Here is a 25,478-nt window from a genome sequence, read left to right on the forward strand (position 1 = left end):
TCAGTGGTATGATTTCAGGATCAGGAAACTCTGTCATTTCAGCTCTAAGTAAGCAGTTTCATGAGGGGCAGACGGTGTGAGGGCCAGTGTGCTACGCTCTGTCCTTTTGCACATTTCCATGCATGTTCACTAAACCCACATTTAATCAGCATGAATGACTTCTCCGTGGCAATGACTTCTGTTTTGTCATGCATCACACAGAGTGTGTCATAACACCCCTTCACTGCTATTCTTGCAGATTTATATGCGCCTGTTACGGCGCTCATCCCCCAGTTTTTTGTAAACACTCCACAGTGGATGAGCAGCAAAAAGTGCAATTCTCATCCCTCCCTTCTTTCCTCTTCTTCTTTTCCGTCCAGTCCTACAAAACAGGGAGACAAATGTAACCAATCTGAATGAAGTTTTGCCTAAATTACAAGAGGGGTTTATACAAATATACACCTGGTGTGTTAGAAGATCCAGAACCCCCCGTTGTAACAGGAAAATATGTCCAACACAAGCGGCCTTCAGCTCTTCTCTGTGTGCTCAGCGGTTGACCAGGAAATGTTAGAAAAATGGAAAAAAAAGGAGATTCTTTCCTCTTCAAACAGAAATCCTAGACATATCATTTATTTGTATTATTCCGGTCCCTCTGTGCAACCCAACCCCATCTTTTAGTTGCAAATTTGATGCAAACCAGGAGGGAAATCTTCCTTTTCCTCGAAAGATCAGGGGAGGCGGTTGCAGAAGGGAACAATTTGACGTTTAACAATGTGTGTGCATGGTTGTTGTGTGTCTCCACCGTTGCAGTGACATGGCGACCCGCTTCCTGCCTGCAATGATGTCTGTGGTTGTTGATGATCTCACCTTCACTGTGGAACAGAAGCCTCCCAATGAAGAGAGGAGCTTGCTAACGTACCCCACAGGCCTGCCAGATGCATTTAGCAGGTTTGTTAGGAGGAAGTGTTGAAAAGCTCATTTTGACTCTTTAGAATCAGAAACAAGTGGAGATGGACCCATATTTTGTTTGTTTGTTTGTTCTTCATGGTTCGATACCAATTTATGTTGGTCAAAAAGGCTGATAACCAATATTTGGAACCAATTTGCATTAAAAGTTAGCATACTGGCAATAAAAATTCAGAATGATACAAACACCTATAATTAACTTAATTATATTTAAAAAAAACAAGTAAGTAAAAAGCAAATAAATATCTCCTTGGAGTGCAGGATCAGGAGCATTTTTTACATAACCAGTTTCCTGAAAATCTCGAATGTAAAAAAGTAAAAATTTATTAACATAAGTTACTGTACTTTAAACACTATATAGTGGGGCAAAAAGTATTTAGTCAGCCAATTATGCAAGTTTTCCCACTTAAAAAGATGAAAGAGGGCAGTAATTTTCATCATAGGTATAGACTTTTCGATTTTTGCAAAAAAGATAATGATGATATCAAATCAACCATAATAAAGTATTTTCAAAATGGTTTGTCCATCCTCCTTCCTTCAATAGTCTAGGCAGGGTCCAGGTCCTACTGGAAGGTGATGGTTTGATTGTCAGCAGAGTCACTGCATTCGGAGGTTGAATTTTCTCCCTGTGCATGTGTGGCTTTTGAATGATGTGAAATTTAAAAAATGATATCCTGAGGCTGTAATGTTTGATAATCTGCTGTATTTATTGAGCTATGGTAGCAAATCGATTTCAGCATTGTGGGATCAAAAATGGTTCTACTCTAGTCTATTCTAAACAACCACAGCTATAAGCTTATAACAGCAGTCTGGGGCCCTTTTGGACTTTTTAGTTCTACTTAACAATTTATTTATACATTTTTGCCAACAGATCAAAGCCCATTAATAGGTGAATTCACTAAGATTTTGATGCATCTGCTTGTAGACGACTAGATCCACGTACGTCTTTGTTTTCCTTGTCCAAGCCTGAGTCTGGCTCCAAACTGCAAGGTTGGATAGGATGCAATTTTGATGGCTACTTTTGTTGCACCGGTAAAGTTAGGTTGGGGGTGTGAGGGGCTGCAAGCTACTGGGAGTCTAAATAAATGTTTTTCAGGCAGTGGGGGTGGTCCTAAACTTATGAACTCTTGCCACTCTGCAGAAACTATTTACAAGAAAACAAAACCGTTTTTAAAATTTTGGCTAAAAACATAATAATAATCATAATTAAAAGACCACTGGGAATTATTTGAAAATAGATCACATGATGATCAGAGTGAACCTTTACAGTGTTGTTGCAGCTAAACAAAGCATCTCAACTGTAACAGCTTCCTGTTGTTTCATTAAAAAAGTCACATTTAGCTAAAGTTCATGGCAGAGATTCCTGACATCACTTGTTCATAAACGGAAAGTAGATTTAAAACCAAAATGACTTGGAGCACAGCAGAAAATGAAGGGATGGACTCCCAAAGGTATAGCAAAGTGATTTTGCTTTCTTTTCTTGCAGACTTGGAGAACATCTCTTCTCAGTTGGCATCTTCTAAAGCTCAGATAGTTGTGCAGCATTAGGTTCCCTCTGAGGATTTGATGGTACGTGGCTCCGCCCATCCTCCCATCCACACGGTGAAGTAACCCTGTGCAAGTTTCCTTGTGCAGTTCCACAATCCCATCCTTTAAATCCACTGAAAGCTCTTTAGTCTTTCCATGTTGGAGAGTTTGGAGCCGGATTCTGTGGACAGGTGTCTTTTCTACAGGTGACTAGTTCATACAGGTGTCTTCAATTCAGGTGACAGGTTGATTAGGAGAGTCTACTAGTCTGTGTGAACCAGAACTCTCAATGGTTATTAGGGGATCAAATGCTTATTTTCCTTATGCAACAGGTTTACAGAACCTGAAGCTTTCAAATGGAAGGCTGCAGTTGGTCGTATTTTTGTGCATCAGGAGTCTGTAAAGTTAAATGTTTAATTGGCTCAAAAGCTTTTCAAAGAGTGGACTCTGAAGCGGAATGATTGATGAGCTTTGGGTGTTTGAAGCGTTTGTTGGTGAAACTGTCAAATTTCACCAAACTGTTCCTGCAGCAGAGCAGAATTTGCATCATATTTTCCTGCATAAATATAACGGCTGAGCCACTTCATCTCCATCAGTTGTTTCTTTTTTAAGGCTGGAAAAACAATCTTTAAGGTGAAAATATTGAAGTTGATCAGCATGGTTGTTCTGTAAATGTAAGTGTGGTTTTCTCCTTTTCAAAGCGCTTTAGAAATTGCCTAGATTCTGTTTACTGAACAGTTTGATGTGAAATTAAATTTAAACTTACTTTTATAAGTATTCATTGTGTGTGGGTTCGGTGGGAAAGGTGGGCTAGGTTTTTATTATAATGTTTATGTTTTTTTTGTTTTAAATGTTAAAGGGCTTTGACTTGCGCAAAGCATGAGAAACACTTTTTTTATAAATAAAATTTGATTTGATTCAGAACCTAGCATGTTCAAAATGCTCCTAATCAATCTGGTTTAATCTCAAATATCCAGAATTTATTCTGATCCTTCAAAGTGGTTATCATTGATGGTTCACAAGGTTTCCACTGGTATTTTTGAAGCATTTTTGAAATTTGTCATAAGTTTGGACATCCCTGCACTAAAGGAAACATGGTGTAAATTTTTCAAAGCAGCTTTCTTGTTTCTGTGACATGCATTCATTTGAAAGGTTTTTGTAACAGTAAAAGAAAACATGTTTGCAGAAGTTGTGACATAACATACAAACGAAGGCTTAATGTCAGTTTTCATGGTTGCAGACCTTATTGTGTTTATGCCAAAAAACATCTATGCTGTTGATGAAATGCTGTTTCCAGTTATTAGTATTTGAGATGAGGAAATGGGATTTTCTGGAGATTCATTTGTTTTCCAGCTGCTCAAACATCAGAAGTGAACACAGCATCATAAAGTAGACAGAAAAGTGATGCCTTAGTCCAAAATCAGCTTCTACTGAGTCGTGTTGATGAGCTTCTTTCTTTCCTCCCACAGACTAACATTGAATGCAGAATTGTGATGCTTCAGTTTGACCTCTACCTGATGCCTGAGGCTCCTTCTCACTGCTGAAAGTTTGGCACCATCTTCACTTGTTTGTCCCCTCAGAGTTCCAGCTCCTCCCTCATGTTCGAAATAGATGATGATTATGATGATGACTGTTTTTCACCTGAGTACGATGATGATCTGAACACAGATTTCTATTCATCTTCTCCTTATCAACAGTATGAGCCCCAGTATCAGCCCCAGTATCAGCCCCAGTATCAGCCCCAGTATGATCCCCAGTATGATCCCCAGTATGAGCCCTCGCCGGACCAAAATGTCCAACCTCCGAGTTCATCTTTGCCCCTTCCAGGATTCACTCCTATACAATTGGATCCGAACCAGGACTCATACTCTTCTCAGGACGACCCGCCCGGCTCTGATGATGGCCAGACTTCAGAACAGGCCACGGACTCTGATGCACCGACCAAGCGGCCGGCCGGCAGGCGGAGGAACCCCAACAACCGCGTCATCCAAAACAAAGGCAAACCGCAGGTCAAGAGGTGAGGCTTTTCAAAGTGGTCTTGATAATACTGACCAGAAGTTTTTGCCATTTCCGACTTTTACTTCTCCTTTATGCTAACATTTTTTGTGTTATTTAACTCTAAAACTGATGTAAGATCAGTTCAAATGTATAATGACACCCGGGTTGTTTTTGTCCTCCAGCTTTTGTTTACTTTAATTCCAAGATGCACTAAAACAAGAGTCTGGACCAAAACAGGAAAATAAATGATCAGGAAGTAAAAAGAGGCCTACGGCTTATTTTAGTTTTCTACTTTAGAATCAAAAGTAGAACTGCAAATAAACCAGAAATTAACAAAAAAAAATTTTTTGTTAGTTTTATTAGTTTTGTTGCCCTGTCTTTTTTTTTAAATGTATGATTCTTCTGAACTGACGGCTCGTTCTCCTGTTCAGGGCCGCTGAACGTTCCTGGCAGCAGGGTCCCACTTATGTGACTGCTATTGGCCCAGCCTACCACACACAGAACGTAGGAATTCCCAGCTCAACGACGCAAGCTGGCGAGGCACATAGCACGGACAGAATAGTGCTGTGGCTGACGCGCCGCCCAGCAGGACGAGCCTTCCTCATGAGCTGTGTGGTGATCACTGTCATTGTTGTCACACTTGCTATAATTTTTGCTACCAAAGGTTAGTGAAGATAAATTTGGTTTAAAATGATTTTATGATAAATGAGTGCCAGACTACCTACAGATGTGGCTGAACAGGATCTGTAGGCAGCAAAGGGGAACAGAAGTCAAACAGAACTGTCAGCATGAAAAAGGGATCATTGATTCTGTGAGGAAGTGATGCATGAGCCGAAGCCATGAAACCAGGCTGCAGCTCAGTGTGTTGCTGAATGGGAACAAACAGCAGCTCGCTCTTGGATTTCTGCTCTGTGTTACGGCTGTGGCCGTAATATTGTTTTGTTTGTACTTTTGGAGCGGTTTTCTGTCTCCTTTTTTTCTTTTTCTTCGTTGCAATCGGAGGTTCCGTCTTTCCTTCTCTTCCCCTCCTATATTTTTTTTCATATCGGAGCCCAAGTTATTCTGAGACCCTGATTGGCTGGGTACGTCCAGCTCGGGTTTAAATACTGACACATCATCTGTTGGAACCCCCCCCCCCCCTCCATCTGGCAGCAGAAGAGCTTTACATTGATTGATATTGTTTGAGGCTTTGGTCCTTGTATTTTGGTGGTTTTTGTGTGGTTGGTGAGTTTTTTTTCCTGTAAAACCTTCCCAGCCAGGTTTCAGCCTGGGCTTGTTCGTGAGAGTTTTTGAGTTGTTGGAGTATTTATTTTGTTCCTTTTACCTTTATATTACAAACTTTTACAAGCACATAGACATGGGTGTAACATAAATTGGGGGCTTTTCCGGGATTTAACCTGTTTTTTTTGTGTGTGTGTGTGACATTTGGAAGCTAATTTACTTCATATTTTAATATTTGGCTTTGGGTTTTGCTTATTTGTTTGTCTAACTTTTTTTTGCAGTTTGGTTGGACAGTTTTATTGTGAGAGTAAATGATAATGGCTTTTGACTTAAATGATTGTATTCTGGCTCCATGTTTTGAGAAGTTCGATGTGTGCACCAAAGCTGACCTACTAACAGTTGTCCGTCACTGGGATTTTTACATAACCTGTAACTGTCGTAAACAGGAGAGAAGGGACATTTGTTTAGGCAGTTGGTGAAACAGGGTGTGGTCCTGCAAATGTGTCCCTGTTGCCTCCTGTCGCTGCTACACAGCAGTTTGATGTAAGTAAGCACATTGCACTCGTTTCAGCCTTAAGAGAAACTGAAGTTGATTCATATTTTAATGCGTTTCAGCGCTTCCCTGCTACTTTGAGATGGCCAAAGTGTGTAGAGTTTGCTGTTAACAGTAAAAAACTCATGGGAAAAGCACAAGAGGTGTGCTCCACATTATCAATAAACTAAAACCACTGGTTCCGGAAGCTTACCGCCAGAAATTTCGTGCCTGCAGAAAAGCTGTCAACCAAATGCAGTTTGATTGTGAGAAAAGCGTTCTGTTTGACAGGTGGTGCGCTGCATGCAAGGCAGATGACTTTGCTCAACTTCATGAATTAGTTTTACTTGAGTAGTTTCAGTCCTGCCTCCATGCAGGGGCGGTTTTGACACAAATGGCGCCCTAGGTGAGCCACACCAGTAGCACCCCTCTGTACCCCCCAATTACGACCCAGAAATGTACAATTGCTTATTATGGTTTACTTTATTGTTCAAATATGGAATATGGCAAAGTGGAATTAGAGGCTTGTATTCTTACAGCTTATAGGACTGTTATAAAAAATACTAAAGGTAACAATAAGTCTTACAAGGATAACATCATACATGTTTGCTTGAAGTTTCAAATGACCTCCATTATCAGATAAAAAAAAAACTATATACAAGTAGTGCAATTTAAAGCTTGAAACCCATTGAGATGACTATTGCTGTAATATTGGGCGATATAAATAAAACTGAATTAAAATGAATTGAAAATTCTTGCTGCTTACATTATGAACTTGGTCGAGTTCATTTAGTTTAGTTTAGTTTCTCTTAATAGAAACTAAAAATGTGCCCATCTTGCCTTAATACAGGTAAAGTCTTCTATCAAATCCTCATATGTTAGTTCCTCAGCTATGGTGTGGTTTATGCTTATAACTGCCAAACCAGAGAGCCGATCTTGAGCCTTGGATGAACTTAGGAACATTTTGATAAGCTTAAGCTTTTTTATCCGTACAGCTAATATTTTAAGTTTTCATGCAGTAGATATTATGTGGGCTTTTGTCATGTGAGGTGATCAAAGAACTGGCCTGCTTCCAGTCATTACATCCAGGGTTTGTTAAACTAATTTTCTTTTTAGAGATAAAGTTTGCATCAAAAAACACAAGAGCCTAATATTTTTTTCCAAGTACACCAACCATGTTCTTTTCATCTATTCTTCACCAACTAAAGTTTATTTTTTGAAGTACTGGTGATGGAAAAACAAATGTGGATGGCATCTCAATCGGTCCTCTGGAAACCAGATGTGTTCAATTCCTGTCAACATGGGTAAGGGCCAGTTAGCTGGGTCAGTTCTTTATCCACTGAAGCAACGGTAATGGATGGGGATTTTTTTGTGTTTGTAATCTTAAAAAAAAGGCACATATATTGTGAATAAATAAGTGTTTGTGGAATTTGTTGAAGCATTATGGATTGTCATTCATTTATTCATCTTCTTCTGTTTGTTCCCTTTCGGGGTCAAGGGGGTTCCGGAGCCTGTCCCGGCCACTTGTGGGCGAAGGCAGGGGACGCCCTGGACAGGTCGCCAGTCTATCGCAGGGTTGGATTGTCATTCAATTTATGAAATTATGTACACACTGTGACTAGGAAAATATGTACCATATCTACAACACTAGTAATTTAAAATGATGTGCAAACCCGTTGTTTCTTGCTGATGTGGATAAGATCCAAATAGGCCTTCAGTCTCTTTGAAAATGTTTGGTTCTGCCTAGGATAGCACAAGGGTTAATTGGCTGAATTTAACCACCCTTGTGCTATTTTAGATGACCCCCACTCTTACATTGACGTGTTCTCCCTTCCATGACAAAGGTGGATAAAGGTGGAAAGATTTCATGTAATCCATGGACACCAGTGAAGATCACAAATCATTGAAGAAAAAAGTTTTAACGCACTGACTAGTGGGTCTAAATGACACAACTCCCAATGTTGAAGTGCCTAGGATAGCACAAGGGTTAATGCACAAATTGAGTTTGGATTAACTAAACGTTTATATTAGAGGTTGACAAAAGCCTTAGCCTAACTCTTCAAATAGTATTGTGCGTGTTTAGTAAAGTTGTCTAAGGTTTACACATTGACATTAACTGTGTTCAATATCATACCTTTGTCCTTTTCACGTTATGTCGCCCACGATATAGGCCAGAGGTGGGCACTGAGGCCCGCATTCCTGCATGTTTTCCAGCATACCCTGCTCTGGCATGTTCTAATTGGCTGGACAAACCTGAACCAGGTAATCAGCCATGAGTAGGGCAAGACTATCTGAAAATCATGCAGACACACCGGCCCTCAAGGCCTGGAATTGCCCACCCCTGATATAGGCGACCGGCCATATCAAAAACCGCCACTGCCTCCATAAGAGGACTGTCGTTTATTTGAAATAATGAATGCATTAAACTCTGTCAAAGTGTTGGAGCATCAGATGATCATGATCCTATCTTTAGACTATGAAGGAGTGAGACAAAAGTTTACCACAAAAGAAATGTCGTTTGTAAATCAAGACTGAATCCCGAAGCAGCTTTTTGTCCTAAAACCTAGTGTGTCAGTTTGGCTTCAGCATCCAGTTTAGTTTGACTCTACGCTGCAGCCCTTTGTCTTTGTTCTGTGTCTTTTAGGCTTCTCCCTGTTTTACTTTGCAATGTAAAATAAATGACTTTTATGTATTTATAACAATTTTAAGCAAATGTTGCACCTTTTCATATGTATTAAACTTAAATAAATTTCTACAAGAATCCAATCTTTTGTTTCTTATTACAAAAAGTAAAGTTTTCAGATTTGACTTTGATATCTGCACCCTTAGACGTGCAGAGATTACTGGTGTGGCGTGACCTTTCAGGGGAGGACTGCAGAAATCTGTTACCTGTACAGCTACAAAACTGTAATCTGCAGCTTTGACCCTCCTGTTTGGGTAAATTCTAAACTGATTTACAACTTAAAACACTCATAAATATTGTTTCATCTCTAACTGCTTCTATTATTTAATATCTTTGCCACACTATGAACTTGAACATATAAAGTGATGATGACCGTTTTCCTCGAATTTGGAGTGTATTAATTAGCCTTGTTGCGTTCTTGGTCAAAAGTGGTCGCCATGGGATATAAAGGAATATCCAGTCTTTGGAGGTCATTTACACAGAAAACATCCCGCCAACTCACTCACTTACTTTTATCCATCTATTTATCCATCCATCCATTGTCTACACCTGCTCTATCCCGTTTGGGGTCATGGGGTTGCAGGGGCCTGTCCCGGCTTCTGTTGGGCGAAGGTCGGACAGCTTGTTGCAGGCCACATAATCCCTGCCACACAGGGATTAGTGACACTTTAGTGACACCATGCAACCTCTGATGCATGTTTTTGTACTGTGGGAAGTAGCCGGCCCGACCGGAGAAACCCACGCATGTATGAGGATTACATGCATCCTTCACACAGGATTCAAACCAGAGCCTTCTCGCTGTGAGGTGAGTGTGCCGGGGTGCAGCCCCACTCATTTTCAGATTTGATGTCTTTGATGTGTCATTCTCGCGCTTTTCATCTTCCAGATGAAACTATAGTTCATGTCTTCACACAGGTGTCTGTCAGGTGAACCTGTCTCTTTCTCAGGTGATCCACACCTTCCAGACTCATTGGTGTATCATCTTCACACAGAGCCCACGTATACAGTAGTCAATTCCCAGTGTGTTCTGTGTAACCCTTGTGCTATCCTAGGCACTTTAACATTGGGAGTTGGGTCATTTAGACCCACTAGACAATGCGCTGAACCTTTTTTCTTTAATGATTTGTGATCTTCACTGGTGTCCATGGATTACATGAAATCTTTCCACCTTTATCCACCTTTGTCATGGTAGGAATAACACGTCAATGTAAGGGTGGCATCATCTAAAAATAGCACAAGGGATAATGAATGATTCAAGTCAGATGTAAATAAAAAACGTTATAAAATGAAAAAGAATCCTTGTTTTAGTTATTAAACAAATGCTTCCTTAACATGAAGGAATGTGAGCTCTTGATACAGTAATTGCAGGAATCATATATTTTAATGGTAAACACTTTCAGGCTTTTCTGCCTTTACAATGAGCTTCATCCAGTCTGGGTCTTTGATGTTTCAGGCTGATCTGCTTATCCTTTTCCCTTAATGCCACTTGTTTTTCTCAGTCTTCAGTGTAAAGAAAAATAATCTAGCAACACATTTAAACCAGTCAACAAATCTGTTTTAAACAATTTAAAAGTGAAAGTTTGTCCATTCAACCTTAAAAAAACTATCTTCCAATTTGACTTTAAAAAAGAGTGGTTGAAATACAGAGGCATCGTGTATCACCTTGTAGACTGAAGGCATTTCCATCATTTATTATCTATAAATAATGGGTACCAGCCTCACCAATTAGCTGTAGGGAGGTTCCAATTATTATTAGCATTTACAAAAACAAACATTTTTTGTTTTTTGTTCTCAGCCTATTTCCTATTTCTCATTGTCTTTCCTCATCAGTTAGGGGTGAAAGGTGTGACAGGGGTGGGGGTTAGGGGGTTGTGTCTAGGTATGGGGAGGGGGGCCTTATTTTTATTTTCATGCAAGTTTTTATATAATTTATTTTGTTTTGTTTTAATGTAAAGCACTTGTGTTATGCTTTTATATGAAAAGTAATATATAAATAAAGTTTGATTTATAAAAATATCATAAACACTGTACTATACTATACCACATTTTACTATGCAACAATATATATTGCACCACGCTATACTATAATAGACTAGATTATACGACAAGGCAGAACACAACACTAAACTTTCTGCACTGAGTACATTGATTCTAAACTGTTTTTGTGCTGATGATACCTCGTTAATTAAAAAGTCTGCTAACTGAAAAGAAAATGAACCTGCATGTGTAGATTTCTGCAGTTCTGTTTTGTTACCAGGAGGATGCAAACTTGTCTTTGCTAATCATCAGTTCCTGCAGCCGTTTGTCTCTGTAATTAGTCACTGCAGGCCACAGACACTAACTATGGAAAAGAAATCATTAAACCCCAAATTAGTTAAACAAAAGTAAATTCCATAGTATTTATTTTTTCCTAAATATTTAAAAAAATTTCTCCTGCATTTCCCTGCTAATGACACACCAGTGTTGTTTTGTGCATTCATATAAATGGAATGAGTTAAATGAATGCTGGCTCTGAGTAGCAAACCGCTGCAGGCTGCAGCTCTGTCTGAATAAATTGTTTGTCTTTTTGATTTGTATTTTCCCTGATTGTGTTTGCAGGTTCTCTTGGAGGTTCCAGCATAGTGTTGGTCATTTCCAATTGGGTGCATATAGTTGTTCTTTATGGAGTCCTATACTGTTCATAATGAAATAAATATTTAATTCAATAAAGAAATATGGCCTCATGCAAATACACAATCAACCAATAAATCTCTCATAAATATATAAAAAGATCATGAAATTGTGATCCATGGAAATCGACTCATATTCCTGGATACCCGCTCTGCGGTGTGCCAGTCAGAGAGATGACACATTTCAGCGATATCTGCATGGCTTTGCTGACATTAGAGATCAAATAGAGAGAAACTATCTGTCTGCTGCAGAAGATGCAAACATGGACGACTCCGTTTTTGTAGTTTGAGGGTTTGTGTGGACCAAACCACAGAGGAGCTCCGGTCGTCCACGTCTCGAAGCCCCCCGTTGAAACACTCCTCGTTCTCACGCCATTCTCTCAGAGCTCGTCTCTGCTCTGCAGCTAACAGCTCTGCTGTCTGTGCTCACAGATCCAGTGTGACGTCACATCGTGCCTCACACTGTGTCGGCTCACGGGAGGCGAGCTGGCGGCCAGACCGGCTGGGGAAAGTGGAACAAGCCTGCTCGGCCTCCTGAACCTTATATTTTTTTTTATTTTCATTGAGAAAATGATTTTAATAACCAGGTCCTTTGATTTTATTTTTCCCTCTCGGGGAAAATGTTGAATCTTTCCTGCGATGACGTTTCTGACCGTGGTCGGAAAACGCAGCGGAGATCCGGGGTTTGATTTGGGGTTCACTTCCCCGTTCTGACCCTCCACAGCGGGTTAATAAAAGAATCAGGCTCTGTACTTTGGAGGAAACCTTTTTTTACTATTACTTTTCCGGCGAACTGAGCAACAGACCCTTAACTTGCGCTCACACAGACACACACACACACTTGCTGCGTGCTCTGATTTACACGTAATTTAAGACGTAGTTTGACTGCAGGAGTTGAAGCAGAGACTCTCTGGGATGATCTCATGAACTCAAACATGGAAACATTGTTATGTAGAACTATTCAAAATAAATAAACCTGATCTCTTAACATTCTCCGTGTGCATTGTGCATCCATGCATTGTAAGTGAGATAATCACAGACACCACTCCACATGTGGCTATCAGGCTTAAAACATTAGCTGGTAGCTCCTCACACATGCCGCATGGTATGTTCATGGAACTCCAGTTCATAGAGGTTTTGTGGAACTCCAACAGCCACCCAGCCTAACTTAGACCACTACTATACGTTCATCAGAAGATGAGAACCGCCGAACTGACCACAGAATCACCCGAATTATGCATACTCGCCCAAAGCCAATTTTATCCGCAAATTTAGAACCAAAACTGTCCAATTTCTTTTTCATTTTTTTTTTTTAACTTGTCCTGTCCAACAGCTGGGCAGTCAGATGAGAGCTGAGGGCCTCTTGGGTTGGACATATTTTACTTTAACAAGAGGGGTTATTAATCTTCAGACAAACCAAAGGTATGTCTGAATAAACCCCTTTTGTAATTGAGGCCAAACTTTATTAATTTCAAACATGTCTGAAAATCTTTGGTGTTGGACCGGACGGAAAAGGAAAGAGGGGAAGAAGAGAGAGGGACATTAGAGAGAGGGGGGGTAGGGGGTGATAATAGGAGGGGAAGGGGGATAAGACCATGAAGCAGCATAAAGCAACAAGTTTACTGGTTGTTAATCATTATGGTAAGGTTTAAATGTAAAAAAAAAAAAAAAAAAAAAAAAAAAGGGCGGAGCCTGTCCACACACACACTCAAATGTTATAAACACACCTGTTAGTTGCAAAAATGTCCACCTGTCGACATGTACACAAAACAGATAGTGTTCACACGCATACTTATGCCTTAAAACCAACTAGTGTGAAATATTTCAGTCATTCAGTCTGTTGAGCTAACACCTGTGCTCAGGTGAGTGTTTATGTTCTTCTAAAATGGATGGTGGAACGTGAAAAGAAGGAGGGAGAGTGCCCAGCCATCCCCACCCCAAGACCCCCACCCCACCAGCAGCGGCAGCCGGAATCCCCCCAACGCCACACGGAAACCGGCAGGGAACAACCGCCGCCCGGGCGACCAAGCCCGCCACCCAGGCCAGGGCCAGCAGGGCCGCCGCAAGGCCCCCAGAGCCAGAGAGCAGGGAGGCACGGAGGGAAAGAGGGCGCCGCCCCAGCCCAACCAGGAGAGCAGCCCCCCCGCCGCGCCGGGAGAACCCAACGCAGGGCCCCACCGAAGAAGGACGCCCACAGCCCCAGACGAGCACCCCACCACCACCCAGGAGTTCCGGGCATCCCCCCGCCCCAACCCCAGGTACGAGCCAGGACCCCCCAAGGGAGACCCACTCCGCACTCCAGGCAGCCATCCGCCCGGCCGACGGTTGGTCCAGGGAGGAGCGAGGCAGGGGCCCGCCGCCCCCGCCCAGGAGGGGGAAACCCCGGGGAAAAAAGAGGGCCCACAAGGGGTGTTGTAAATATGGCCCGACCAGGCTCGGCCACAGTTGGAAATTTGGCGGGGCCCAGCACTCAGGAGCAAGGACCAGAACCCACCCCCCAGGGACACGAACACCCCCGGCTCAGATGTAATGTGAACCCCCCCACCGCGCGGAGAGAGCACCGCCGGGCCCAGGAAGCCGGCACCCCGGGGACACAGCCGCCGTTGCAAAGGGGCCCGTACCCCCCACCAGGGAAGAGGCAGGGGACAGATGGTCCTAGGTCCCACCTTCCTTGCAAAATGTGTGTGCGTGTATGTGTGTTTGAGAGAGTGTGTGTGTGTGCATGTGTGTGTGTTTATGTTGGGATGTATATATTGAGGGGGGAGGGGTGTGTGTACTAAGGGGGGTGCGGTTAAAATTGGCGGGTAGGGCACTAAGGGGACATCTCCTGATTACTCACAGTGACGTCCCCTCACCCTCCCCACCAAGGGGCCCTAAATGTCTAAGGTGCGGTTAAAATTGGCGGGTAGGGTGCTAGGAGAACATCCTCTGCTTGCTGGCAGTGATGTCCAAGCACCCCCCCTACCAAGGGCCCTACATGTCTAAGGTGCAAATAAAACCGAAAGAGGGGGGGCCCACTCCATACGGCAACCACAGGAGGGGGGCCACTGCCTAGTAAACCCCCCCCCCCAAGGCTCATCGCAGGCTAAGCCCCCCACCCCCTCACCCTATTATGAGGTTATATGAGGAAGGGGGTAAGTTGGGGACAGATGATAGACTGTCCCCCCGGTGGTCAAACAGCCGTCCCCCGCCCCCCCCCCAGCAAGGGGCCAGGCCCACCCAGCCCCGGGGCCCCACCCCCGGAGGCGCAGACACCCCAGGCCCAGCACCACCACCCCCACACAGAGAGAGGGGAGCCAGAAAGCGCCGCCCCCCCCCGGAGCAAGCCCAGGCCCCCACCCCCAAACGCCGGCCCTAGAAGAGCTCTGGTCAGGCCTCGACGGGACCGAGGCAGCCAACCGGCCGGGGAAACCGCCGATGGCCTCAGCGGAGACCCCGACCCGTCAACCCCCCTGCCCCGTACCAATAGTGCCCCCCCCCCTCCCCCAGAATGCCCCCCCACAGGACAGGGCCGACAAGACCCCCACCCCACCCCACCCCCAGACCCCGCAGCCGAAGCGGATGACACCCAGAGCGACCGGGGGCCCCAAGAGGGTTGTCCCGTCCCGCCCCAGAGCCAGGGAAGGGCCGATCCCAGCCCCAGGTGTAGACGGGAAGCCCATCCAGCGCCGCTGCCCCCCGGGCAGCGCCCCCCGCCAACCTCCCCCAGCACAGGCAAAGGGACCACCCCCCCAAGCCAAGCCAGACCACCACCCCACCCCCCCACCACGCACCCCCACACCCAAGCCCAGAGTACCACGCAGCGCCCCAGGCTGCCCCACCCAGGCGCCGGACCCGACCCCCCGACCAACGGAGCCCCCACCACCCCCGGCCAGGCACCGGAGGCCCCGACCCCCACCCGGCCCACGGCAGAAGGGCAAGGAGCAGCGACGACCATGCCCCCCCCACCCCCTAAGTCACGGAGTTAGCTATGGGAGACCAGAGAGACCGAATTCTTTCAAAGTTACTTGAACTTTGGGCTGACATTTTTTCCAAGCTGATATGATCAAGCAGCAGATTTCTGTGTTGACTTATATTTATATTTTTTTTGCTTTTCCAATTTATTAAAATAGTTTTTTTAGCAATGCAAAGAGTTATGAAAATGATAGAGCCTAATCCTCCTTCTACATCGATGGCACTCATGTCACCAAGCACACAAAGTGACGGTGAAGCTGTGATTGAAACCTTAAGCCAGACTGATAGATCGGCACATACCTGCTGCCAGAGAGCCTGGACAGGCGTGCAGAACCATAGTGCATGCATGTAATTGTCGGGTAGATTACTGTCACAGTGCTGACAAATGTCTGAGTTACTGAGACCCATCTTGAACAGCCTCTGTCCAGTGTAGTAAATTCTGTGAAGAGTTTTGAAATGGATTAGCTGCAGATTTGGACTTTTTGTCATTTTAAAGGTGTTTAGACAAAGTTCTGACCAAAAACTTTCATCTGTGCTGATGCTCAAATCCGCATCCCATTTTGTTGTCGGAAGTGAAATATTGTTATCTAAATTACATAAAAGTTTGTATATTTTGGAGAGAGTTTTATTCATTGAGAAATTGATCAGAGTGGTAACTACATCTGGTAGCTTTAAATCGTTGTCTCTGTATAAAAAACTTAAACTTTTTAGTAATAATTGATTTAAGTTGCTGATATTCCAAGAAGTTATATATTCCATGTTTGTCTTGAAATTCCTGGGGAGTTATGAATCTTCTATCAATAATTATGTGCTCTAGTTGTTTTATGCCCCCTGCTTGCCAAGCTGGGAAGTGGATAATTTTTTTGTTTATGAGGATGTCTGGGTTGTTCCAGATGGGTGTCATTTTGCACGGTTGAATTGATGATTTTGATATTTTGAGAAATTCCCACCAGGCTGTTAAAGTGGCATTTATATTAATACTTTTGAAACAATCCTGTTTTTTAACTATTTGACTAATAAATGGAAGATCTGACAGGTTGATCTTTCCACATAACGCCTGTTCCAAGTCTAACCATGAGTTGGTTTCTGGATTATTTTTTAACCATTTTAAGATGTATTGTAATCTATTTGCAAGAAAGTAATTGTGGAAGTTAGGTAATTCTAATCCTCCACAGCTTTTTGCAGATTTTAAAGTTTTTAGACTAATTCTTGCAGGTTTATTGTTCCATAGAAAGCTTGATATGGATGAGTCTAATGTTTTGAACCATTTTAATGGCGGTTGTGTGGGAATCATTGAGAAGAGATAATTAACTTTGGGTAAGATTTTCATTTTAACCGTGGCTACCTTGCCCATAAGGGACAAAGGCAGGTTGGTCCAGCGTGTTAGATCGTCCTGTATGTTTTTCAGTAATGGGGTGTAGTTTAGCTGCACCAGTTCTGATATTTTGGGGGAAAAATAAATACCTAGATATTTTATATTGCCTGATTTAACTGGTATTGTGAGTCTTTGCTCCGCATTACTGTTCAGTGGTAATAAAACAGATTTATTCCAATTAATGGAATAGTCTGATATAGAATTCATTAATGATTGTTGCCGTTTCATTTACAGAATGTATATTACTTAAAAACAGTAATATGTCATCTGCATAGAGACTAATTTTATGATGGCTGTGTTTGGTTTTAATTCCTTTAATACTCTCATTCTGTCTTATTGCTGCAGCTAGAGGCTCGATAAATATTGCAAAAAGAGAGGGGGAGAGTGGGCAACCCTGTCTAGTTCCTCTTCCAAGAAAAAACCTGTTGGAAGTCTGTTTATTAGTTCTAACTGATGCATTGGGGTTGTGATATAATATTTTGATCCAATTGATGAATGATTCTCCAAACCCAAACTTATGGAGGGCAGCAATGAGGAACTTCCAATTTACTCTATCAAAGGCTTTTTCAGCATCCAGTGATAGTATAGTCATTTCCTGGTTTTTGATGGTGGCAAAGTCTATTATGTTAACGAGTCTGCGGACATTATCATCCGAGTGTCTGCCTTTGATGAATCCAGTTTGATCAAAGTCAATTATGTGAGGAGTGACTTTTTCTATTCTCTGTGCTAGTGCTTTGCAGATAATTTTTACATCTGCATTAATTAAAGAAATGGGGCGATAGCTTGAAGGACTCGTGGGGTCTTTGTCTGGTTTTAGAAGAAGGATAATGTTGGCAGAGTTCATGTTAGGTGGTAGAGATTGGCTTTCATTGATAAATTTTACCGTTTTATAAAACGTTGGTGCCAGTTGTTCCCAGAATTCCTTATAAAACTCTGCAGGAAAGCCGTCAGGCCCTGGTGCTTTACCATTAGGCATAAGTAACAGAGCTTCATGAAGCTCAGACAACGAGAGCGGAGAGTCTAAATTTGTGATTTGATCTTCGTTTAACTTGGGCAGGTTTATATTGTTGAGAAATGAGTTGATGCTTTGTTCTGATGGATTGATCTGTGGAGTGTATAAGTTTTGATAAAAGTCTTTAAACGCATTATTAATTTTTACCGGGTCATGGGTGACATTCCCTGTTTGGTCCATAATCGAAGTGATTGTTGATTTTTCTTTATTAATTTTAAGCTGATTAGCTAGAAATTTGCCAGATTTATTTGAGTTTTCATATCTTTCCAGTCGAAGCCTTTGTATCTGGAATTGTGTTTGTTTATTGATGATGTCATTTAACTGCAGCTTTAAATTTTTCAGGTCCCCCAGTATGTGTTCCTGTGCAGAAGCAGCATAAGCAGTCTCCAGAGTTTTTATTTTATTTCCTAATTCTAATAAATCTGCTTTCTCCTTGCGTTTTTTATGCGTTGAATAAGAGATGATTTTCCCTCTCATGACTGCTTTTGCTGCTTCCCAAAGAATACTTGGTGATATTTCAGAAGTATCGTTGAATTCTAAGAAGGTTGCCCACTCTTTTTTAAAGAATTCAATAAATTCCTGGTCTTTTAACAGAGACGTATTAAACCTCCAGGTTGAACCCGAGGGTCTGGGTACTTCCCTTGAAATAGTAACAGAAACTGGTGCATGGTCACTGATAATAATTGGATGAATGTTGGAACTTTTAATTTCTTTCAAAAGGGAGTTACTGACTAATAAATAATCTAAACGAGATTGTGAATTGTGAACTGGAGAAAAAAAGGTGAACCCCTTAGTGCAGGGGTCGGAAACCTTTTTGGCCAAGAGAGCCATAAATGCCACATATTTTGAAATGTAATTTCGAAAGAGCCATACAATAATGTAGTGTCCCTTCCCCACACTGAGGCACGGAGACTTAACCTCTTTTAAAGTTCTTTATTCCGATTACTGCAGACCACAACAAACGCCGTTCAATTAATTCAGCAACTCCTAATCTCTCCCGCCGACACGAGAGCGTTTCTCCCAACTTTATATTCCCCTGCTCCCGCTGCAGCCCTCCCATTTCCCTTATTCGGCCCATAGCTGAACCCCATTGGTCCAAACTACCTAACAACAGGCTGAGCGACAGAACTGAGAGCCAATCAGATCTCTGCTTGACGCGTTCAATGAACTCCAGAACTTTTAACGCGGCCCAACAGCCAAGTTAAACTCAGTCCGCGACAATATGTTTAAAACTAAATATACAAGTGAATGAGTGCATTTGATGTAATTTCAACATTTTTAAAGTACAATAAGTCTGAAAATTCTTTTTAATAACATTGTTATGCTGTTGATAAATGATGAGTATTTCTCGTGGTAGTTTTGCTGATTGTCTAGTCTGGTTGATACGTGGTGAGTTACTGCTTCATGGAGGCGTTGAGACTTTAAACGTGATCATAGGTCTGAATGTTCTGTAGATGTGACAAAGACTGATCACATGCAGACGGGGAGCCAAACACACACTCACACGCTGCAGTGAGTGACGGGCAGCGGGTTTTACGTTTTTACAATCCCTGCGCGATTCACCTGCTGGCCGTGCCCACAACCCCTCACCCCCACCCTCTGCTTTCTCCCTCACACATCCCGTCCCCGCATCTGCACGCTCTTTCTCAGAGACGGGAGCGCGCAGTTTTAGGCACGGCAATTCACAGGTTTCCAGCTGGTACAAACTCTGTGAAATAATAGATAATAGTAACTGATAGCGCTGGCGCAGATTTCTCTCTCTAAGCACTGCTACTACTGCGCGCCTCTGGCATCGCATCGCGCCCGAGAAGGACTGGTCTAATGAAAAAAAAAAACTATAATTAAAGATTTGTCTGCGAGCCACATGTGACCATCAAAAGAGCCATATATGGCTCGCGAGCCATAGGTTCCCGACCCCTGCCTTAGTGCTTGGATGACATGAGCGCCAAGCGTCGCAGAGACCCAGATCATTCATGTACTGCTTTAGAATACTTGCAGACTGCCATGTACGCTGGTTTGCTGCTGTGCTGAGTCTGTCAAGTTCAGGGTCCAAAACAAGGTTGACGTCTCCTCCTATAATGATTGTGGAGTCAGAGTGAACTGAGAGTGAGGTGAAGAATCTGTGAAAGAAGGAAGAGTCGTCAAAATTAGGACCGTATACACTCGCTATACAAAAGTCCTTATTCTGAATGGATATATTAATGATTACAAATCTGCCTTCTGGGTCAGTAACTGTATCCTTATGAGTAAATGTAACATTTTTATTAATCAAAACTGCAACCCCTCTTTGTTTGGAGTTGAAACTGGCAGAATACATAGCTGGATACTGGGAACAGCACAGGAGATGACCAGCTGATAAAGATAAATGGGTCTCCTGCAGCAGAGCTATATCTGCTTTAAGATCATTCAGGTGATTTAACACTTTCAATCTCTTTGGCCCAGAACCAAGTCCACGCACATTCCAGCTAACGATGTTAAGACTGTTCATAGCTGTTCTAACCGGGAGAGTGCAAGGCTAAATAGTGCGTGTGCCCGTCCGTGTGCGCGTGCCCGCTGTGCGTTCCTGCTACACTGACAAGCGCTATGCGTTGTGGGTGAACGTGTCTTAGCTGTGAGCTACATGTTGCGTGCGTCCTGTGTGAGCCTAAGTGAGGTTTTTGCAGTTTATCAACGTGTGTGTGCGGGATCGCGTGTGCATGCTCTTATGCGCGCTAGTATGCGCGCGCGCCCGTTCCGTGCATAAATAAATACTCACCGTGGTTGCGTTGACTTTACCTGATTCACATATGAGGAAATGGGAAGGGGGGGGGGGCAAGAGAAAAGAGAGAGGGAAAGAGAAAGAACAAAAAACAAAAACAACAACAGAAACATGAATGTGAGAGAAAGAAAAAACACTTTTCCTGAGAGGTGTGGATTATTGATGATCCGATTATTTCCTATTCAATTAAATAAGTTTGCGGGTTTCTTCTGGGCAGTGCAGGTGTCAGTGCGCCTCTGAAAGCCTTCAGCACAGCCAGGGTGTTACCTCTGGGTCCCGGAACAGCTTGCCATTCACAAAAAGTTTATCAACGGCAACCACCGCACGGGCTCCAGCAGACAGGTGCTTCCTCCTCAGCGGGAAGAGGATTTTCCGCCGGCGGAGGATCTCGCCTGGAAACTGATCATTCACGCTGTAATGTGTGTCTTTCAGCTCTCGCCCTCTGCTTTTTACCTGCTCCTTTTGTTTATAATGTTCAAATTTAGCAACAATAGGACGGGGACGCTGATTGTCCGGCCTCTTTCCTCCGAGCCGGTGAACCCTGTGGAAGGAGATCTTCTGGACTTCTTCCTTGGGGAGTTTCAGGTGGACCTCTATGAAGGACTTGACAATGTTCTCCGGGACTTCTCCTGCCTCTTCTGGAATCCCTGCGAACACTAGATTGTCCCTCATGCTCCTCGCCTGAAGATCCAGGAGGGTTTCCTTGATGGATCCGTTTTCCTCAGAGAGACGGGCGGTGTCGTGGCCCAAGGTCTTGACGGTCTCTCTGAGGGCCTGGTTCTCCGCTGCGAGCTCCTGCACCTGCTGTTGGCTGAACTCCAGAGACTCTCGCAGACCTTGGAATTCCTTATGGAGGATCTCCAGCAGATTTAAACGGCAATCAAGGCTGGAGAGCCTTTTATCAATTGAATCCAGGATATCACTCATGTTGCTGCCTGGGGAGGAGGCAGCCCCCGGGGAGTCTTCGGGACGGTTGCGTTTGGTGGACGGAGTGGCGGTGTTGGATTTCTTCATGGGGCAGGTATTGAAACACTCGATGTAATTCTCCAGATCCTCCAGGTCCTCCAGGTCTTCCAGGCTGGCAAATGCTTGACAAACTTTTTCAGATTTTTATTTTTTAAACTTTATGGATTATTTAAATATGGCGGTGTAATTAAATAAATCAAAAATGTTTGTTCACAACTTACGCGCCGCCAAGTAAACTCACCACACTCCTCTCGTCGGCTCTCGCGATACTACAGCATCACGTCCAAAAACTGTCCAATTTCTGGTAACACTGGATGTGTTGAGGTGCACACTCCCCTCTAGTGTTGAGGAGTGGGCATCGCGCCGTCACGTTTGCTGAAGCATCTTCGATGATGTAGTCAGGGTGCTGCTGCTTATGTCTGAGTGTAGGAGTAACCAATCACAAATGTGTTTCTGCCTTGTCTGGTTTGACAGACTCAGTCTGCTGAAAAATTTCTACATGAAATAAATAAGTCATTGTGAAAAACAGCAACATGAAATAAAACAAAGCTACTTTGGAAAATATTGATTTTGAAATCCGAGGTTCTGAAAAAAGACGTAGAATTATAATATTCAACATGATTAAAATGAATATTGAAAAATGCTGTTTTGAAAATAATGAACAGGTTTTTAAAGCAAAATGAAATATATTGAATAATATAATGGCTCATTTACAATCTGTGTGCAGGTTTTTCACAATTTCATGATCTTTTTATATATTTGAGAGATTTATTGGCTGTGTATTTGCATGAGGTCATATTTATTTAATTATGAACAGTATAGGACTCCAAAGTTCTTAAAGTACTTACAAAAAATTACAGTATATGAAAAGAAAACATTTTTCCTAACTCGTGTTAAAGAAAATGTTCAGGAAATGAACTACAATAATATGAAGTTGAACTACAAAGAGCACACATAGAAATGCATCACACAAAACATGCAAACACACTTTTAAACATGAAATGCTCTTTAAAGAGCCATTCTAAGGAGAATGGTGTTTTTTTGTGATTAGTGCATCAGTAGTGCAAATTTTAACATGATAAGTCTTACACGTCATATAAAAGTTCATTGGTGGTACATGCGTGAAAAGTCTGTTGGACATGCGTGGAAAGCCACAAACATTCGTAAGTGTCTCGCAGAAATAACGCACAAATTTGTAAAATTTATGTAGTACAAGGCTAAAGTGTGTAGCGCTCAACAATACAAAAATCTTGGACAGCTCACGGCCAAATTCCTGTAAAGACACTGGCTAAAACCCTGAACGGACATCTGAACACATGGACGAGTCACAAACACAAGAAAGATTTATGAATTCCATAAATCATGCATGCATCATGAAAGCTCAATTTCATTCATGGAAAAAGTGGGTGGGGTGTTTTTCTGTTGATCCACATTCATGCTCACCAGCAGCAGACTGGGAGAGACTAGACGCAACTCTTGGTGAAGTGGGGAACTGGCGGTTTCTAGCCCAACTTTCCCGCTGGAACATGGTGATGTGCTACTGAACCTCGCTGGTTTTCCATTCTTCTGGAGATTTCAAACTCAGCCTGTTTGCAAGGTGTTGGATCTAAATACAAGACAACACTTCTCAACTACATGCATGAAGGAGGAAAGGACACGCACTCACTAGATATCTTTCTCAAGGAGAGCAAACAGGAAACGCACTCAGACAAATCTCCAATTTGTTGAGTTTACAGTGTCTGCCACCTCGTATTTACTGAAGTCAGGGAGTTCCATCAATACAATGTGCAGGGTCTGCTCTGAGGGATAAGGACACAAGTTCCATAAAAGAGAAAGTTACAATATACTCGGACAGTTGGACCTTGTTCATCACTGAATGAGGGCGGCTACCTCCAGGGACTTCTCAGCCCCACTGCACCGGTGGGTAGCCAACTAACAACGCCAAGGGAGATCTCCAATCCAACCCTCACCAGTAGTACCTGCCCAGGGCCCCAATACACACAATCACACCACAACCCCAATAGTGATTTAAAAAAAAAACAAAAAAAACAAAAAAAAAAAAACACAAAACAGAGGAGGTGCACCTGAGCAGGACAAAATTACTTGTAGGCTGAAACACAAGGCTACCATATGGCAACCACCAACTACTGCAAGGATGAAGGGAGAAGGCAGCCACCTCCAGCCAAGTCCAACCACTAAGACAAAAAGGGGCACAAAAACACAGTTTAAAAATGGATAAAAATAAGGGTGTCAAGCTTGATTAAAACATTAAAAACAATTACTAAAAACACAAGAAGCAAAACAGCAGTGGCAACTCTCCTGGAAAAAATAAAGACTAATAAGTTAGTTCTCCCTGGGACATACACATCATGTTTACAAACCCTTTACCTCTCATGCCCCAGGGTCAGAACTCATTCCACCACCTGTTGATATAAATACAATTTAAAATGTTGCAAACTCAAATAAAAACTTCAGTAAAAGGACTCAAATAATTAAAAACTTCAGTGTAAAAAAAGAGAGAGAAAAATAAAAAAAGGTCCACATATCAAGATCACTCACCAAGCCAAACCAGGAAACCAGTATCTAGTTGGGACTCCCACAGCTGCCATTTATCAGCCTCATGGGTCACTAATAGCTCAACAGACAGGTGGTGGCCATGAATGTTGGCCTATGGTACACCATGAGGAACAAACTACCACCCACAGCCCTGTCTGTCACATAAACACCCTCTTTCAATAACAACTGCTCCTATGAGATATCTCTTTGCAGCTGACCTCTGTGGTTTAGAACAGTGGTCTCCAATCTTTTTAATGGCACGGAGCAGTATGACGTCAGTCAAAGATTTCACGGACCAGTCTTTAAGATGTGGCGGACTATTATGCTGCGATGAAGAAGGAACAGAGACGTGACAAGACAAACTTTGCACTTTTATTTTGACATGCATGTCATTTTTCATTGCACAGGTGTCATCATCCTCTCCCCTTCCCACACTCATGGTGCAAAAAAGACATACTGTCTATTAAATGTAGTTTTCTTTTTTTTTGGAAGTCGAAGGCTCCTCTTCTGTCTCCTGGCTGGGCATTTTCCCCTTGGCAAAGAAACTTTTATAAAGACGTTTGTTTTTTACTTATTTTGCTAGCTCCTATAGGTTTCATTTTAGGGTGCCTCGGCCTGAAGGGTGCCTTGACCTGCGTCGAGTGACATAGACGGATGTAACACAGAATCGGCCAAATCCCTGCAAAACCAGAGCCCTGAATGATCTTCAACTTGTGGGTGTCACCTCCCTGATTATGACAGCCATGGAGAAGGTCATGAGCACCAGCTCATCAGAGCTACAGACTCCCAGATGGACCAATTACAGTCTATGTATCACACAGGTGTGGAGGATGTAAAAACATTCATTTTCATGATTCGTAACAGCTGGAGCAACCCAGCTCTTCTGCCAGAATCCTGTTTGGTGGCTTTTACTCCCTGGAAGACACTAAACCCTCCTGCTGCCTTCTTTAGTTCCTTGAAATGAATTGAACGGTTGATCTCTAGGATGTGTAACTCTGGATCTGTGATGAGACATGAAGACTTTTGGAAATCACTGAGTGTTTTCTCTGCATGTAACGTGATGGAGCTCAGAGCTCCTTTTAAAAAACATTCATCGCTGCGTGAGTGGAGGCATTGACCATTGTTTTGCAGAAAGCACAAAGGGACACAGAGTGCTGTATAGAAAAACCTGCCTGAACTCATTTGAAATAATTTCATATGAACAGGTTTACATAACCCCAAGCTTTGAAATACAAGGCTGCAGTTGGTCATATTTTAGTGCTTCAGGAGTCTGTAAAGTGAA

The 25,478-nt window shown here is 42.8% G+C and overlaps 1 protein-coding gene and 1 long non-coding RNA gene across 3 annotated transcripts; one reads left to right on the top strand and one right to left on the bottom strand.

The window, feature by feature from the left end:
* Window positions 1-793: 793 nt before the first annotated feature.
* On the top strand, window positions 794-6,025 carry LOC110015560. Its single transcript, XM_020705620.2, has 3 exons — window positions 794-927; window positions 4,055-4,489; window positions 4,902-6,025. Exons 1-3 carry the CDS (start codon window positions 794-796, stop codon window positions 5,137-5,139), a joined length of 807 nt encoding a protein of 268 aa, XP_020561279.2. The 3' UTR covers window positions 5,140-6,025.
* A 16,388-nt stretch (window positions 6,026-22,413) lies between these two features.
* Window positions 22,414-24,190, bottom strand: LOC105354808. Of its 2 annotated transcripts, XR_002873899.1 has the most exons (5): window positions 24,029-24,190; window positions 23,725-23,835; window positions 23,531-23,619; window positions 23,345-23,439; window positions 22,414-23,246 (listed from the first exon to the last, which is right to left on the bottom strand). It is a non-coding gene; the product is annotated as an uncharacterized LOC105354808 (long non-coding RNA). The 2 variants fall into 2 exon arrangements; XR_002873898.1 differs by having other exon boundaries at window positions 22,414-23,439.
* Between the last annotated feature and the right edge of the window lie 1,288 nt (window positions 24,191-25,478).

The sequence above is a fragment of the Oryzias latipes genome, chromosome 9, assembly GCF_002234675.1.
Source record: "Oryzias latipes chromosome 9, ASM223467v1".
NCBI classification, from domain to species: domain Eukaryota; kingdom Metazoa; phylum Chordata; class Actinopteri; order Beloniformes; family Adrianichthyidae; genus Oryzias; species Oryzias latipes.